At 61.2% G+C, this 14,959-nt stretch overlaps 2 protein-coding genes across 5 annotated transcripts; one reads left to right on the top strand and one right to left on the bottom strand.

The window, feature by feature from the left end:
- Positions 1-1,890: 1,890 nt before the first annotated feature.
- SMARCB1 (SWI/SNF related, matrix associated, actin dependent regulator of chromatin, subfamily b, member 1) lies at positions 1,891-10,467 on the top strand. Of its 2 annotated transcripts, none has more exons than XM_051973416.1 (9): positions 1,891-2,097; positions 5,590-5,728; positions 6,302-6,431; positions 6,771-6,908; positions 7,029-7,156; positions 9,120-9,286; positions 9,357-9,547; positions 9,952-10,083; positions 10,194-10,467. In XM_051973416.1, the coding sequence occupies exons 1-9, from the start codon at positions 2,005-2,007 to the stop codon at positions 10,231-10,233; spliced, it is 1,158 nt and encodes a 385-aa protein (XP_051829376.1). In that variant the 5' UTR covers positions 1,891-2,004; the 3' UTR covers positions 10,234-10,467. The 2 variants fall into 2 exon arrangements, with proteins under 2 accessions (XP_051829376.1, XP_051829377.1); XM_051973417.1 differs by having other exon boundaries at positions 1,892-2,097; positions 5,590-5,701.
- A 911-nt stretch (positions 10,468-11,378) lies between these two features.
- Positions 11,379-14,088, bottom strand: DERL3 (derlin 3). Of its 3 annotated transcripts, none has more exons than XM_051973419.1 (7): positions 13,917-14,088; positions 13,637-13,699; positions 13,468-13,541; positions 13,237-13,330; positions 12,756-12,951; positions 11,685-11,775; positions 11,379-11,600 (listed from the first exon to the last, which is right to left on the bottom strand). In XM_051973419.1, the coding sequence occupies exons 1-7, from the start codon at positions 14,007-14,009 to the stop codon at positions 11,510-11,512; spliced, it is 702 nt and encodes a 233-aa protein (XP_051829379.1). In that variant the 5' UTR covers positions 14,010-14,088; the 3' UTR covers positions 11,379-11,509. The 3 variants fall into 3 exon arrangements, with proteins under 3 accessions (XP_051829379.1, XP_051829378.1, XP_051829380.1); XM_051973418.1 differs by having other exon boundaries at positions 13,637-13,702; positions 13,917-14,087; XM_051973420.1 differs by lacking the exon at positions 13,237-13,330 and having other exon boundaries at positions 12,756-12,958; positions 13,637-13,702; positions 13,917-14,087.
- Between the last annotated feature and the right edge of the window lie 871 nt (positions 14,089-14,959).

Below are 14,959 nucleotides of genomic sequence, written 5' to 3' on the forward strand. Positions count from 1 at the left end.
AAAAATGAGAAAGAAAATAAAGGGCAAGCGGACAACAACAGAGAGTGAGAATGCTGTGTTGTGAAGCACACTCAGTTCCCACAATGTCTCTCTGGGTGTAAATGGCTCTTCATCACTGAACAAGGGGAACTGCTCTGAACCATCTCATTGTTGAAGAGTCACGTCCATCAGAATTGAGCATCATGTAATCTTGTTGCCGTGTGCAATGATCTCCTGGTCCTGCTCACTTCCCTCAGCATCAGTCCGTGTGGGTCTCTCCGGCCTCTCTGAAATCCTCCCGAGGGTCATTTCTTACCGAACAATAATATTCCATAACATTCACGTACCACAATTCGTTCAGCCGTTCCCCTCTGATGGGCAGCCGCCCAGTGTCCAGTTTCTGGCCACAAACATTTTGGCACCTGTGGGTCCCTTTCCCTCCTTTAAGATCTCTTTGGGATACAAGCCCAGTGGAAGCGCTGCTGGATCAGGGTACGGACAGTGTGACGGACCTTTGGCCCTACAAGAACAGTTGTTTATACAAAAGTAATTGCAGCCCCCGAATCCCGCAGCACTTTAGCAAATGCTCCCGACATCTGTGGGAAAAGTGGCTAGAATAAAACGCCAGGGAGGTGAGGGACTCCTGGAGGGCTCGCGCGGTAACACGGTTCTTTGGGGGTTGTTTTGGAGGAGGAGCTCAGTCCTCTAGGACCCCGGAGTCCCAGGAAGCGGCACAGAATGGCCGCGGGACTCGCCGCGGTCCACAGCTCCCTCAGGAGAAGCCATCCTTGGGCTCAACGTGCGGGGTGGGGGTTCTCCCAAGAGCCAAAGGGCCCCAGGGCCAGTTCCCCCAGACAAGACACCCAAGAGCCGGCCTGGCGGAAGGCCACCAGGAGCAGGAGATGGGGGAGATGGGAGAGGAGGGGGCTCCTGGCCAACGGCCCCTGAGACGGGGCTGCTGGGAAGCCTTGGGATGTGGGTTGAGCGATGAAAAAGAGTGGGAGACCTGGGGAGACTCCAGGACAGCGCCCAGGGTAGCTGAGCCGTGCTGGCGCTTGGCTGGGGAAGGGACAGAGGAGCGCAGAGCCCTTGGGACGCTCCTGGGGAGCAGAGGAGGGGCCACCCCCAAAGCAGGTCAGGAGAGCATGCTGGGAGCTGTGCGTCAGGCAGCTGGGGGGGAGGAGGCAGAGATCGGGGATGGCCCTCTGCTGGGGGAAGAGAGAGAGGGAGTGGGGGCTCCTGGCCCGGAGTCCTGCTCACTGGGGCCCCGGGGAGAGGGCGGGTGGGACATTTAGAGCCAGCACACCCGGATGGCTGTACTCGGGATCCTGCAGGAAAGAGCGGGGCAGGGAAGGAGAGGAGTCTGTACCATCAGGGTCCAATAAGTGCGAGTTGTTTAGTGGGCCCTGCAGAACTGGGGAAACTGAGGCAGGACGGGCGGAGCCCCTAAAGACCCCCACGTGGGGGTCTGGGCGGGGCCAAGCCCCGTTGTTTTGTACTGGCCCGGGGAGGTCCAGGCTGGGGGCGGGGCCAGGGTCCGGGGTCTCAGACTGAGCTAGGCTGGAGGCGGAGCCAGGGGTGTGTGTGTCAGTGGGTGTGTGTGGGGAGCCACGCCCGGTTCTTTTGTCCGGGTCCGGGCGGAGGTTGGGGGTGGGGACGGGGGGCGGAGCCGGCTCTTTGTCTGCGCCGCGCCTCAAGCGGACTCACTTCGCTAGCACGCGCACGGGAAGCACGTCGAAATCGTCACGCACAGGCGCGACTCGCGTAAACGCAGCACGCTGGCGCGGGTGACGCGCACGGACGCGGCACGCAGGCGCAAATGACCCGCGGAGAGGCGCGCACGCGCACGCTTCCCCGCCGCCGCTATCCTCGCGTGCGCTTGCGCAGTAAGCGGCGCGGCCTGGCGGGTGTGGGCGGCGGCAGCGGCGGCGGCTGAGGGGGCTGAAGCGGCGAGGGTCCGAGCAGGGAGCGGGCGGCTGTGTGCGGCAGGGCGGCCTGGGTCCGAGGGGACCGGGCCCCGGCGCGATGATGATGATGGCTCTGAGCAAGACGTTCGGCCAGAAGCCGGTGAAGTTCCAGCTGGAGGAGGACGGCGAGTTCTACATGATCGGATCGGAGGTGAGGAAGAGCCACAGGGTCCGAGGGGGCCGCCGGCCGGGGCAGGGAGAAGGAGGTGGCCGTGGTGGAGAGGAGTCCGACGGTCCGAGGGGGTCCTGGAGACGAGGAGAGGCGGCGGTCGCGCCTGAGCCCGACAGGCCGTGCTCTGCAAACAGTGGGTGCTTTTTTCGGGCTGACCGTCGTTGAGGGGCTCCCAAGCCCTGCTCCCTGCCGAGATGACCACAGCGGGGGCTGGACCTGCTTGGACTTTTCTTTGACGACCCCCCCCTTCCCCCGAAGGCTCCCCGCCCCCATTTCTGTATCTGACTGTCCCCGTCTCTCTGCGTCCCCATCTCCATATATACTTCCATCATTTCTGCTTTTCCCATCTCCCGCCTGTTTCTGCCTTTCCATCTCGGTCTCCATCATTTCTGCCTCCGTCTCCTTCATCTCTGTTTCCATCCGTCTCTTTCTCCATTTCCATCTCCGTCTCCTTAATTTCTGTCTCTTTCTCCATTTCCATCTCCGTCTCCTTAATTTCTGTCTCTTTCTCCATTTCCATCTCCGTCTCCTTCATTTCTGTCTCTTTCTCCATTTCCATCAACGTCTCCTTAATTTCTGTCTCTTTCTCCATTTCCATCAACGTCTCCTTAATTTCTGTCTCTTTCTCCATTTCCATCAACGTCTCCTTAATTTCTGTCTCTTTCTCCATTTCCATCTCCGCCTCCTTAATTTCTGTCTCTTTCTCTCCATTTCCATCTCCGCCTCCTTAATTTCTGTCTCTTTCTCCATTTCCATCTCCGCCTCCTTAATTTCTGTCTCTTTCTCCATTTCCATCTCCGCCTCCTTAATTCTGTCTCTTTCTCCATTTCCATCTCCATCTCCTTAGTTTCTGTCTCTTTCTCATTTCCATCTCCGTCTCTTAATTTCTGTCTTTTCTCCATTTCCATCTCGCCTCCTTATTTCTGTCTCTTCTCCATTTCCAAAATTTCTGTCTTTTCTCCATTTCCATCTCGTCTCCTTAATTTCCGTCTCTTTCTCCATTTCCATCTCCGCCTCCTTAATTTCTGTCTCTTTCTCCATTTCCATCTCCGTCTCCTTAGTTTCTGTCTCTTTCTCCATTTCCATCTCCGTCTCCTTAGTTTCTGTCTCTTTCTCTCCATTTCCATCAACGTCTCCTTAATTTCTGTCTCTTTCTCCATCTCTTTCTCCATTTCCATCTCCGTCTCCTTCATTTCTGTCTCTTTCTCCATCATTTCTTTTTCCATCTCTCTCCATTTCTATCTTCTCCATCTTTGTCTCTTTCTCATTTCTGTCTCTTCTCCATTTCCAAAATTTCTGTCTTTTTTCCATCTCTCTCCATTTCTATCTTCTCCATCTTTGTCTCTTTCTCCATTTCCAAAATTTCTGTCTTTTTTCCATCTCTGTCTCTTTCTCCATCTCTATCCTGTTTCTTTCTCCATCTCTTTCTCCATCATTTCTGCCTTTTTCCTCATTTCCATTTTCATCTTCATAATTTCTGTCTCTTTCTCCATTTCCATCAACGTCTCCTTAATTTCTGTCTCTTTCTCCATTTCCATCTCCGTCTCCTTAATTTCTGTCTCTTTCTCTCATTTCCATCTCCGTCTCCTTAATTTCTGTCTCTTTCTCCATTTCCATCTCCGTCTCCTTAATTTCTGTCTCTTTCTCCATTTCCATCTCCGTCTCCTTAATTTCTGTCTCTTTCTCCATTTCCATCTCCGCCTCCTTAATTTCTGTCTCTTTCTCCATTTCCATCTCCGCCTCCTTAATTTCTGTCTCTTTCTCCATTTCCATCTCCGCCTCCTTAATTTCTGTCTCTTTCTCCATTTCCATCTCCGCCTCCTTATTTCTGTCTCTTTCTCCATTTCCATCTCCGCCTCCTTAATTTCTGTCTCTTTCTCCATTTCCATCTCCGTCTCCTTCATTTCTGTCTCTTTCTCCATTTCCATCAACGTCTCCTTCATTTCTGTCTCTTTCTCCATTTCCATCTCCGTCTCCTTAATTTCTGTCTCTTTCTCCATTTCCATCTCCGTCTCCTTAATTTCTGTCTCTTTCTCCATTTCCATCTCCGTCTCCTTAATTTCTGTCTCTTTCTCCATTTCCATCTCCGCCTCCTTAATTTCTGTCTCTTTCTCCATTTCCATCTCCGCCTCCTTAATTTCTGTCTCTTTCTCCATTTCCATCTCCGTCTCCTTAATTTCTGTCTCTTTCTCCATTTCCATCTCCGTCTCCTTAATTTCTGTCTCTTTCTCCATTTCCATCAACGTCTCCTTAATTTCTGTCTCTTTCTCCATTTCCATCAACGTCTCCTTAATTTCTGTCTCTTTCTCCATTTCCATCAACGTCTCCTTAATTTCTGTCTCTTTCTCCATTTCCATCAACGTCTCCTTAATTTCTGTCTCTTTCTCCATTTCCATCAACGTCTCCTTAATTTCTGTCTCTTTCTCCATTTCCATCAACGTCTCCTTAATTTCTGTCTCTTTCTCCATTTCCATCAACATCTCCTTAATTTCTGTCTCTTTCTCCATTTCCATCTCCGTCTCCTTAATTTCTGTCTCTTTCTCCATTTCCATCTCCGCCTCCTTAATTTCTGTCTCTTTCTCCATTTCCATCTCCGCCTCCTTAATTTCTGTCTCTTTCTCCATTTCCATCTCCATCTCCTTAGTTTCTTTCTCTTTCTCATTTCTGTCTCTATCTTCATTTGTCTCTTTGTCTATTTCCATCTCCATCATTTCTTTTTCCATCTCTCTCCATTTCTATCTTCTCCATCTTTGTCTCTTTCTCCATTTCCAAAATTTCTGTCTTTTTTCCATCTCTGTCTCTTTCTCCATCTCTATCCTGTTTCTTTCTCCATCTCTTTCTCCATCATTTCTGCCTTTTTCCTCATTTCCATTTTCATCTTCATAATTTCAGTCTTTCTCCATTTCCATCTCCATCATTTCTGTCTCCATCTCTCTTCAATTCTATCTCCTCCATCTTCATCTCTGTAATTTCTGTCTCTTTTTCCATTGCCATCTTTCTCCATCTCCGTAATTTCTGTCTCCTCCATCTCTCTTCATCTCCATTATTTCTGTCTCTTTCTCCATCTGTCTCCATTTCTATCTTTCTCTATTTCCATTTCTGTCTCCTCCATCTCCATCTCCATCATTTTTGTCTCCATCTCTACGTCTGTCTCTCCATTTCTATCCCCGTTTCCTCTTCTGTTTCTTCCTCCATCATTTCCATTTCCATTACCTCCATCTCCATTTCTGTCTCCTCTGTCTCTGTCTCTCTTTTTCCATATCTGACTCCTCCATCTCCTTCTCCATCATTTCCAGCTCCATCTTCATAATTTCCTCCTGTCTCCATCTCCCTCTCCATAATTCGTCTCTCCATCTCTGTCTCCATCTCTTTTTCTTTCTCTATTTCCATTTCTATCTCCTCCATCTTTATCTTCATAATTTCTGTCTCTCGGTCTCCATCTCCGTCTCTGATTCTCTCTCCTCCTGGCAGGTGGGGAACTACTTGCGCATGTTCCGGGGGTCTCTGTACAAGAGGTACCCCTCCCTGTGGAGGCGCCTTGCCACCGTGGAGGAGAGGAAGAAAATTGTGGCGTCATCACATGGTAAAAAATCCAAACCTAGCGCTAAGGGTGCGTCTTCACAAGGGTTTGTAAGCCTGTTTCCAAACTGCCTCGAGAGAGATGTTAAAGCGTTTTAGGGTCCCGGGGCGTCTTCATGGGGGAGTGGGTGATGGGTTGGGGGGCAGGGGGCAGGGGCGGGGGGCGGGAGCTGGGCCGTGAAGACGCCTCGGTCCTTAAAGCGCTTTCCCGTGTGGCTGTGGGCATGTCGACGTACCCAGTGACTGGATGCAGCCCGCGGCGTGCTTGGGGAGGCTCGAGTCACCAACCACGCCAGGCTCGACGCATGTCCGTGGCATGGCACGCCTGTGCTTGGGGGGGGCATCCTTGTTGCTCGGTGGCCGTGTCCGTGTCTGTGGTCGTGTCCGTGGTGCGTTGTGGGCCTGCTCCGGGGGGCGGGGGCCGGAGGCCGTCGGGGGCCGTCGGGGTGAGACTCTTGCGAGCCGAGCTTGGCGGCTGTTTTTGCAGAGCCCCCGGGCGGGGGTTCGGGGTCCCGCCTGCAGCGTGCATGCCCTCCTGGACGCGCCCTCCCGGCCTGCGGCCGGGGCGTCCTGCGGGGTGGCAGCCGTGCCTTTCTGGGTTTAGATCACGGCTACACCACCCTGGCCACCAGCGTGACCCTGCTGAAAGCCTCTGAGGTCGAGGAGATACTCGACGGCAACGACGAGAAGTACAAGGCCGTGTCCATCAGCACGGAGCCTCCCACCTACCTCAGGTAATGGGGCGGCGAGGGGCCCGGGGCCTCAAGCCGCACCCTCTGGGCAGGGAGGCGGGAGGGCATCGAAGTGGGCCTTGCCCTTGGCTCGGGCTGACTGGGTGACTTGGGGGGAGGGGGGCCCACCTTTGGTCGGACCCCTTCCTCTGCCTTTCTTTGACTGTATTCATGGCGATCAGCTGGGAGGGGCTCCCGGTGCTCCGTCCCCCCTACCCCCTTCTCCCTCCAGTGGGGGTCCTGCCCTGGGACCGCCCGTCCCTAAGGGAAGCCCGCGGACACGCTGCTCTCGGCCTTCCTCCCCCTCCTCCCTCCTTCCTCTCCCCTCTCCTCCTCCTCCAGGGAACAGAAGGCCAAGAGGAACAGCCAGTGGGTGCCCACGTTGCCGAACAGCTCCCACCACCTGGACGCCGTGCCCTGTTCCACCACCATCAACAGGAACCGCATGGGCCGAGATAAGAAGAGGACCTTTCCTCTCTGGTGAGCCTGGGGGCGCCGGGGCCCTGGAGGCGGGCAGAGGGGCCGGGCTGAGCGCCCCGGGGCAGCTGCGGGAGCCGGGGGCCGGGCCCTGCTGCTAGAGTCCTCCCTCTTGCTCTTCAGCTTCGATGACCACGACCCCGCGGTGATTCACGAGAACGCGTCCCAGCCCGAGGTTCTGGTCCCTATTAGGCTGGACATGGAGATCGACGGGCAGAAGCTGAGAGACGCTTTCACGTGGAACATGAACGGTACGGGGGGCCTTGGGCCTGCTGCTGCGGGGAGCAGCTGGGGGGGCTACCCAGAGCCGCGCCTTTGGGCGCGCGGGTGCCAGCGCAGAGCCGCGCCTTTGGGCGCGCGGGTGCCAGCGCAGAGCCGTGCCTGCGGGCGCCAGCCAAGAGCTGTGCCAGCCGAGAGCCGTGCCTCTGGGAACGCGGGTGCCAGCCGAGAGCCGTGCCTTTGGGCGCGGGTGCCAGTGCAGAGCCGCGCCTCCGGGCGCACGGGCGCCAGCTCTTGGGTTTTGGAGGGACTTTGTTGTCCCTGCTGCCTCCCTGCCTGTGGCCGAAGCTTGGACTGGCCGGCTCCTTCTCGACACCTTCCCTTCCTAAAATGTCCCTTCCTCATGTGGACCATCCGGGCCAGGCCAGAGTGCTCCGGGAGGGGAGGTGACCCCGGAAAGCCGGGAGCCCGCCCCCTGCTGGGGAGCCCCTGGGAGGGCAGGTCAGCGAGGGGGGGCAGACGCAGCTTGTCAGGCAGGGAAGACGGCAGCACTAAGCCGTGGCCTCGAGGGAGGGGGCTGCGGGGTAGGTGGCCGGCGGGAGACGGGAGAAACCCGGAGGTAGTTCTGGCGAGCGGGAGCAGGGCCAGCAAGAGACCTGGCAACATTACGGCTCCCTGGGGCCGGTAAGGGGCGCCTGGCGTGAGAAGAGGCGGGCCTGCTGAGGGACAGAAGTGCCGCCTTCCATGGCCTGTGTCCTTCCGTCCATCTGGCCATCCGTCATCTGTCCATCTGTCACTCACTGCCTGTCAGCTGTCACCCATCTGTCCGTCACTCCTTCCACTCATCATCCACGTGTCTGTCAGGCCATCCGTCCATCTGCCCGCCACCCTCCCGTCTGTCGTCCGCGATCGTCCGTTGCTGGGGGTACTTGGGAGGAGGCGGCCAGGCCGGTAGCGCCCGTTAAGGGGCCTGCCTTAGGCTGGGCAGGGCCTGGACAGAGGGCACCCTCCGGGGTCCCCCTCAGTCATCACCAGACGGGGAGCCCCGGCCAGCGAAGGACCCGGCAGCTGGGCGCGCTGCTCCGGGCCATGTTCAGCCAGGGCCCCCTCCCCCCAGCCCGGCCCGGATGGCGGTTCTGAGGGCGGAGAGGAAAGGGACCGGGCCAGGAGCGGCCCGAGGCTGCCGTGGTCTTGCTGCTCCTTGTCTGTCTCCGCCCTCCCTTGGGCCTGGGCCTGGGCGGGTGCTTGGAGAAGCTCCCTGCCCCCTCTCCGTGGGAGGGCAAACAGAGGCAGGTGTAGGCCGGGGCCCAGCTCTCCTGCCAGAGGCCCGGATCGTAAATCATACCGGGCACTCGTCCCTCCTGAACTGCGCCCCGCGGGCACTGACGTGTGATGGGAAAGCCCGGGAGGGGATGGGAAGGGGCGCGCTGGGCCCGGCCTGCGCAGGAGCCCGGATGTGGCCGAGGGGATGGGATGGGGGCAGGGCTCCCGTGGGGCTGCTGTCCAGGCCGTGGGTCCCTGCACCCAGCATGCATCAGGGCTCCTTGGCGCGCTGCCCCCGGGTGTCGCTCTTGGCCTTGGTGTGTTCCTTGGGTTTTGGGGGCGGGGCTCAGTCTTTGCTTCATTTTGGAGCCCCCCCCCCCTGGGACCTTGGGCTCCAGCCGAGCCTCCGCACCTGGGGGGGCTCCAGGTCACTCCCTGCGAGAGCCGCCACCTCCAGGGAGGCTCCTGCCGGCATTGAGGAGGTCGGCGCGGTCTGAGGGGAGCTTGCCACCCCCTCCTCTCCCCTCCTCACGCCGCCTGCTGATGCCCCGGGGGCCCCCGTCCCCAGCCTCTGTCTGCAAAAGATCTGCGGGTCTGAGTGAGACGCCTCGGGTCCCGCACAGGATGGGTGGCGGAGGCTTCGGTCAGCTCGGGCCCAGCCCCCAGCGTGCTCCGCGCGAGCGTCCGGGGCAGGGGCCGGGCACCCACGGGCTCCCCTCCCCCCGATCACAGAGAAGCTGATGACCCCCGAGATGTTCTCGGAGATCCTCTGCGACGACCTCGACCTGAACCCCCTCACCTTCGTCCCCGCCATCGCCTCGGCCATCCGGCAGCAGATCGAGTCCTACCCCACCGACAGCCTCCTGGAGGACCAGTCGGACCAGCGGGTCATCATCAAGGTGGGGGGGCCGGGGGGCGCGCGGGGGGGCCGGGGGCCGGGGGCCGGGCCTGACGCCGCGCTCTGTGCAGCTGAACATCCACGTGGGCAACATCTCCCTGGTGGACCAGTTCGAGTGGGACATGTCGGAGAAGGAGAACTCCCCGGAGAAGTTCGCGCTGAAGCTCTGCTCCGAGCTGGGCCTGGGGGGCGAGTTCGTCACCACCATCGCCTACAGCATCCGCGGCCAGCTCAGCTGGCACCAGAAGACCTACGCCTTCAGGTGGGGGCCCGGGGGGCGGGGTCAGAACGGTTTGTGGGCAGAGGTGGCGGCCCCCCCCCGGCTCACACCCCGGCCAGTCACCCACGTGTGGGGGAGGGGACAGAATCGGGGTGTGTCACGGAGGAGGGGAGACGGGTGGGGGATGGGGGTTGGGGTGGCGGGCCTGGGGATCGGGAGCACGGCTTCGGCCTTCAGGGAGGGGCATTCCCAGGGCACAGGTCTGCCCGCCCGGTCTCACTCAGCCGTCCCCCAACCCCACCTCCTGCCTGGGGGTCCTTGGGGATCCTTCGGGGGAGGGGCCCAGCCAGGCAGAGGACTCCGAAGAACTAGGGCGCGGCGGAGAGGGGTCCCGCAGGCCCCGGGCGGGCACCTTTGCCCAACTCGGGGTCTCTGCCTTCCCTCAGTGAGAACCCTCTGCCCACCGTGGAGATCGCCATTCGCAACACCGGCGACGCCGACCAGTGGTGCCCCCTCCTGGAGACCCTGACGGACGCCGAGATGGAGAAGAAAATCCGGGACCAGGACAGGAACACCAGGTGCCCTGACCCTGCCCGGCCAGAGGGGGAGGGGGGGCCGCCTTCTACCCCCGGCCACCGGGGAAGCGGGAGGGCGGGCGCCCGTGCTGACCGTCCCTTCTGCTCCCCAGGAGGATGAGGCGCTTGGCCAACACCGCGCCCGCCTGGTAGCCGCCCGCCGGCCCTCACCGTCACCGCTCAGAAGATGGGGCCAGAGGAGGCTGCGGGGAGGGGGCCGCCTTCAGCGGGGCCGTCGCATTGCCCTGCCCAGCCTGGCCAAGGACTCCGTCCCTGGCCCGGCTCGGGGGAGGTGCAGGAAGGCCGTCGGGTCCGCTTCCGTTTGTGTGTATAGGTGCCCCGGGCACGGCTAGGAAGGTTTTTTAAATAAAGAATCTGGGATGTTCACTTCCTTAGCAGAGGCTGGCACTCACTGGGGCCAGCCTGCCCCAACTCTCTGGGCATCCGGGGGGAGTGCAGGGTTCAGTGCCCACTGTGTGCCAGGCCCGTGCCAAGGACTTTGCCATGTGCCAAGGTGGGCATTGCCACGGGCTTCCTCACAGCAGTCCCATGTCCTTGGGGGGCCTCCTGTGCACCTCCTTGGGGATAGATGTGACCCCCCAAGAGTGAGTGTGGAGGGTCCCGGGTCTCCCCACCTGCACTTTCACAGCCGGCAAGGGAATGCTCCAGGGACCAGGGCTGGGATCGTCCTCGGACCCATGGGGGGCCGGCAGAAACAGAGCCCCCAGCCAGGGAGGGGGGAGGGTGTGACGGGGATGGGGCAGACCTCCCTCCCCCTGAGGGCAAGGTCTGGCCGCGGGCAGTGCCTACCAAGGAGGCTGGTTCAGACTGCTCCCTCCCCCCTTCCTCAAGGGTTGGAGTTGGGGAGTGAAAAAAGAGTTTATTCAGCCTGTGCTGGGGGGCGGCGGTACAGAAGCAGGGCGGGCGTGAGGGCACCTTGTAGATCTGCAGAGGCCCGTGCCCCTACCACCTAAAGAAAGGCGCTTCCTGCCTCCCCCTCCCCAGCCACCCCCACTGCTCCCTTCAGCATGCAGGTGGGCGGTCCGGTCCCAGGAGATCCCGGGCATCCTGCCTGGAGGAAGAGGCTCTTCCGTATTCAGGGAGCCCCCTCCAGCTTTGGGCCTCTGGGACCCTTGCTCGCTTTGCTGGGGAGAGGCTGACCCATGACCCCTGCAGCGCCAGGGAGCTCCAAATAAATGGGCGACAGTCGCCTTCCCCACCCGGGATTCGTGCCCAGCGTTCTGGCCGGCTGCCCGGGGAAACACCAGGCTCGGGCAAGAAGGCACCGGAGGCCAAGATTTGGATGGATGCTGCCAAGTGTTTATTCTAATCTCTGCCCCCTCCCACCGCTCTCATTTCCCAGGAGAGGGGCCGGGCTGCTCGGAGGGAGGCCCAGCCCCATCTTTTCCAGACTGGAAGGAGGAAGTGGTCACTGCTGGTCCCCAGGGTCCCCGGCCGGCCGCTCCTCAGGAAGGGGTCTGTAATTGGGGTCCTCTTCAGGGGCGTCGAAGATCAGCTTCCTGCATGGCCAGGGGACAAGAACCACCAGTTGGGACTTGGGGGGGGGGGGAAATCGGGCCCCAGTCCCAGTTCCCAGTACTCACAGGAAGCCCGGGGTGAGCAGGAGCTTCTTGCCCCCTGGTTGGTTGGGAAAGACATCTTCAAGGAAGTAGTAGATGTGACCCACAGCGATCCCTGAGCAGGGGGAGAAAGCAGGATCGTGATGGGGTCCGGGCCGAGGACGTCCGGGCATGAGCCCTTGTTCTGGGCAAAACCAAACCTTCAGGGGCCTGAGGTTGTGCCCTCCCCTCCAGGAGTGGGGCCCACCTGCCCCAATGCAGTGCAGCGATGCATTAGAGCCCCTCTCAGAAAAGGACCCCTCCCTCCCCATTGTATCTTGGGACCTTCTCTCCTTGGCTGTGGCACCCAGGGGTCCTGCAGGACTGGCACCCCCAGCCCACCCTTCACCCAGCGGGGGTCCTGCAGAGCCAGCACCCCTCCCCCTCACCCAGCAGGGGGTCCTGCAGAGCCAGCACCCCTCTCACCCAGTGGAGGTCCTGCAGAGCCAACACCCCTCTCCCTCAGCCAGCAGGGGGTCTTACAGAGCCAGCACCCCTCTCACCCAGCGGGGGTCCTGCAGAGCCAGCACTCCTCTCCCTCACCCAGCGGGGGTCCTGCAGAGCCAGCACCCCTCCCCCTCACCCAGTGGGGGTCCTGCAGAGCCAGCACCCCTCCCCCTCAGCCAGCGGGGGTCCTGCGGAGCCAGCACCCCTCCCCCTCAGCCAGCGGGGGTCCTGCGGAGCCAGCACCCCTCCCCCTCAGCCAGCGGGGGTCCTGCAGAGCCAGCACCCCTCCCCCTCACCCAGCGGGGGTCCTGCAGAGCCAGCACCCCTCCCCCTCACCCAGCGGGGGTCCTGCAGAGCCAGCACCCCTCTCCCTCAGCCAGCAGGGGGTCTTATAGAGCCAGCACCCCTCTCACCCAGCGGGGGTCCTGCAGAGCCAGCACTCCTCTCCCTCACCCAGCGGGGGTCCGGCAGAGCCAGCACCCCTTCCCCTCACCCAGCAGGGGGGTCCTGCAGAGCCAGCACCCCTCCCCTCAGCCAGCGGGGGTCCTGCAGAGCCAGCACCCCTCCCCCTCAGCCAGCAGGGGGTCCCTACACCCCGCCCCTGCTCACCCAGCAGATCCACCAAGATGGAGTTGCCCAGGAGCAGGGAGAAGGCCATGAGCACCCAGGGCAGGAAGGGCGCCTGGAAGTTGAGCAGGCCAAAAAAGTTCATGCGCAGGTAGGGGTTGCGGCGGCTCCACACGTACACCAGCATGATGGTGAAGGCCTGGCCCAGGAAGAAGAGGCTGGCCAGGAGCCCGAAGAGCTGCGAGCTCTTGAGTCAAGGAGGGGCGGGCGCCGGGCCGCAGACCCAGGCCCGAGCCGCGGGCACCTGCCTCATGTCCCCAGCACCACGGTGGGGACGGTGGCGCATCTCCTGAGCCGCTGGAGCCTGGGGGCAAAGGCCAGCCTTCTGCTCTACCTGCAGGGCCCTCCGGGGCCGGGGGCAGCCGCACCGCCACCTCCCGGCGTGGAGGGGCCCTCCCCCGGGCTGCACTGGCCCCCGCCTTTGCGGCGCCTCCCCCCTCACCGAGGAGGGCAAAAAGGATACTGTCATGAGGACTCCGCCGAAGAGGAACATGAAGACGAAGTCGGCCGTGCGGCCGCGGAAGGACCCCTCCTCCAGCATGCGGCAGTACCTGTAGCTGGCGCGCTATCGGAAACAGGCCAACGCAGGGGCTGGAGGGGTGGGCGGCTGGAGCCGGCAGCCCCCCTCCCCCCGGCCGGGCCAGGATCTCCCCCAGAACGCGCCCCCCGGGGCTCGGGCCCTCGCGAAGGATACAGGAAGAGCATGTTGAAGAAGAAGCTGAAGCCCAGGGGCCCGAAGAAGAGGAAGTTGGTGACGAGCCTCCACACCTGCGGAGGAGGAGCCGGGGCTGGGGGCCGGGGCACAAGGGGGCATCCCTTGGCCCCCGGCCCCCTCTCCCCTTGACCTGGCCCCCGCCACTCACCTGGAACTTCCTGAAGATGAGGTCAGGGTTGAAGTAAAGCTGGAAGGGGGTGATGAGCTCCAGCTGCTGCGGGGACACGCCAGAGACCCGGCTGGGGACAGGCCGGACAAGGGGGCTGGGGGAGGGGATGTGGAGACGTGGGGGGCTGCGGGTGACAGAAGGGACGGTGCGAGGTGGGGGGCTAGGGGCGGAGGGAATGAGAGGACCCGGGGGCTGGGGGAGGGGGCACAGAACCACGGGCGGGGGTGGAGCAGCGGGGCCCCCCGGGGCGGGCTCTCACCACGGCCGCTGTGGTCAGCACGCAGGCTGCCGTGTAAGCGCGCGTCACCGCCGGCACCTGCCAGAATTCGGCCGCCAGGCCCCGCTGCGCCATTTCTGCCCGGGCCGCTGCTGCCGAGGCCGGGGCCGCCGCTGCCGGTCTTGCCGCCTCCTGTACCTTTAATGGGGGTTCGCCCCCTCATCCCCTCCCGCCCCATCCCGGCCCCCAGTAAATTGGCCAATCCCCGGACGAGAGGGGAGCACGCCCTGTTCGCGCCCTGGAGGCGAGCGACCAATGGGTACAAAGGATGTGGAACTCTTTCCGCCCCAAACACAAACGGACCAATTCGAAGAGCGGTGCCGCGCCCCTTGCGTGACGCACTCTTTGGCCAATCCAAAGCCATTCCACTCAGGATTCCTTCCTCATGAATGATCGTAGCATCCAATCAGAGGGCGTAATAGGCTAACGGGGTGGGACCCGGGGGGTCGGGGCCAATCAAAGGTCGGGAGATTGGTTTGAGCGAATCCAGTGATTCGAGATGAGTCGAGGACAGGCTACCCAATCAGCAAGTGATGTAGGGCGGGTACTTGGAAAAATGAACCCATAAGAGCTGAGAGCGTAAAGGAGTCGGGCGACCGGCAGTTGGGAAGACCAATGAAAAGGGGTCGCGTGGAACAGGGGTCTGCGGAGGGCCCCAGGAGGATGGACGTCATGAGCAATGACCAATGTGAAAGATTCACGTGAGGATGAAAACACGGAGGCGGGCCCAGCCAATGAACACTCTGACGAGTGACAACTAGAGCGGGGAAGGGTAGTAAAGAGCCTTCCGTCCTCCTGCCCTCGCCAGGGTAGGTCCCAGCGCCTAGAGGCCAATAGGACGAAGGTGCAGCTTCAGGGAGGCGGTAGCCCACGGGGTCACATGGGACTGGCTTCGGTCCCTCCCCCGGCCTGCGCCCCTTGTTTCGGGGCGGGGAAGGGAGCCGCCGATCCTGGGTTTCAGGTTCTAGCTTAGTTGTCGCCTACAGACTGGGCCTGTGAGGGAGTGGCGGGGGCAAGGCAGCCTG

Source organism: Antechinus flavipes, chromosome 1, assembly GCF_016432865.1.
Source record: "Antechinus flavipes isolate AdamAnt ecotype Samford, QLD, Australia chromosome 1, AdamAnt_v2, whole genome shotgun sequence".
In the NCBI taxonomy this organism is placed as follows: domain Eukaryota; kingdom Metazoa; phylum Chordata; class Mammalia; order Dasyuromorphia; family Dasyuridae; genus Antechinus; species Antechinus flavipes.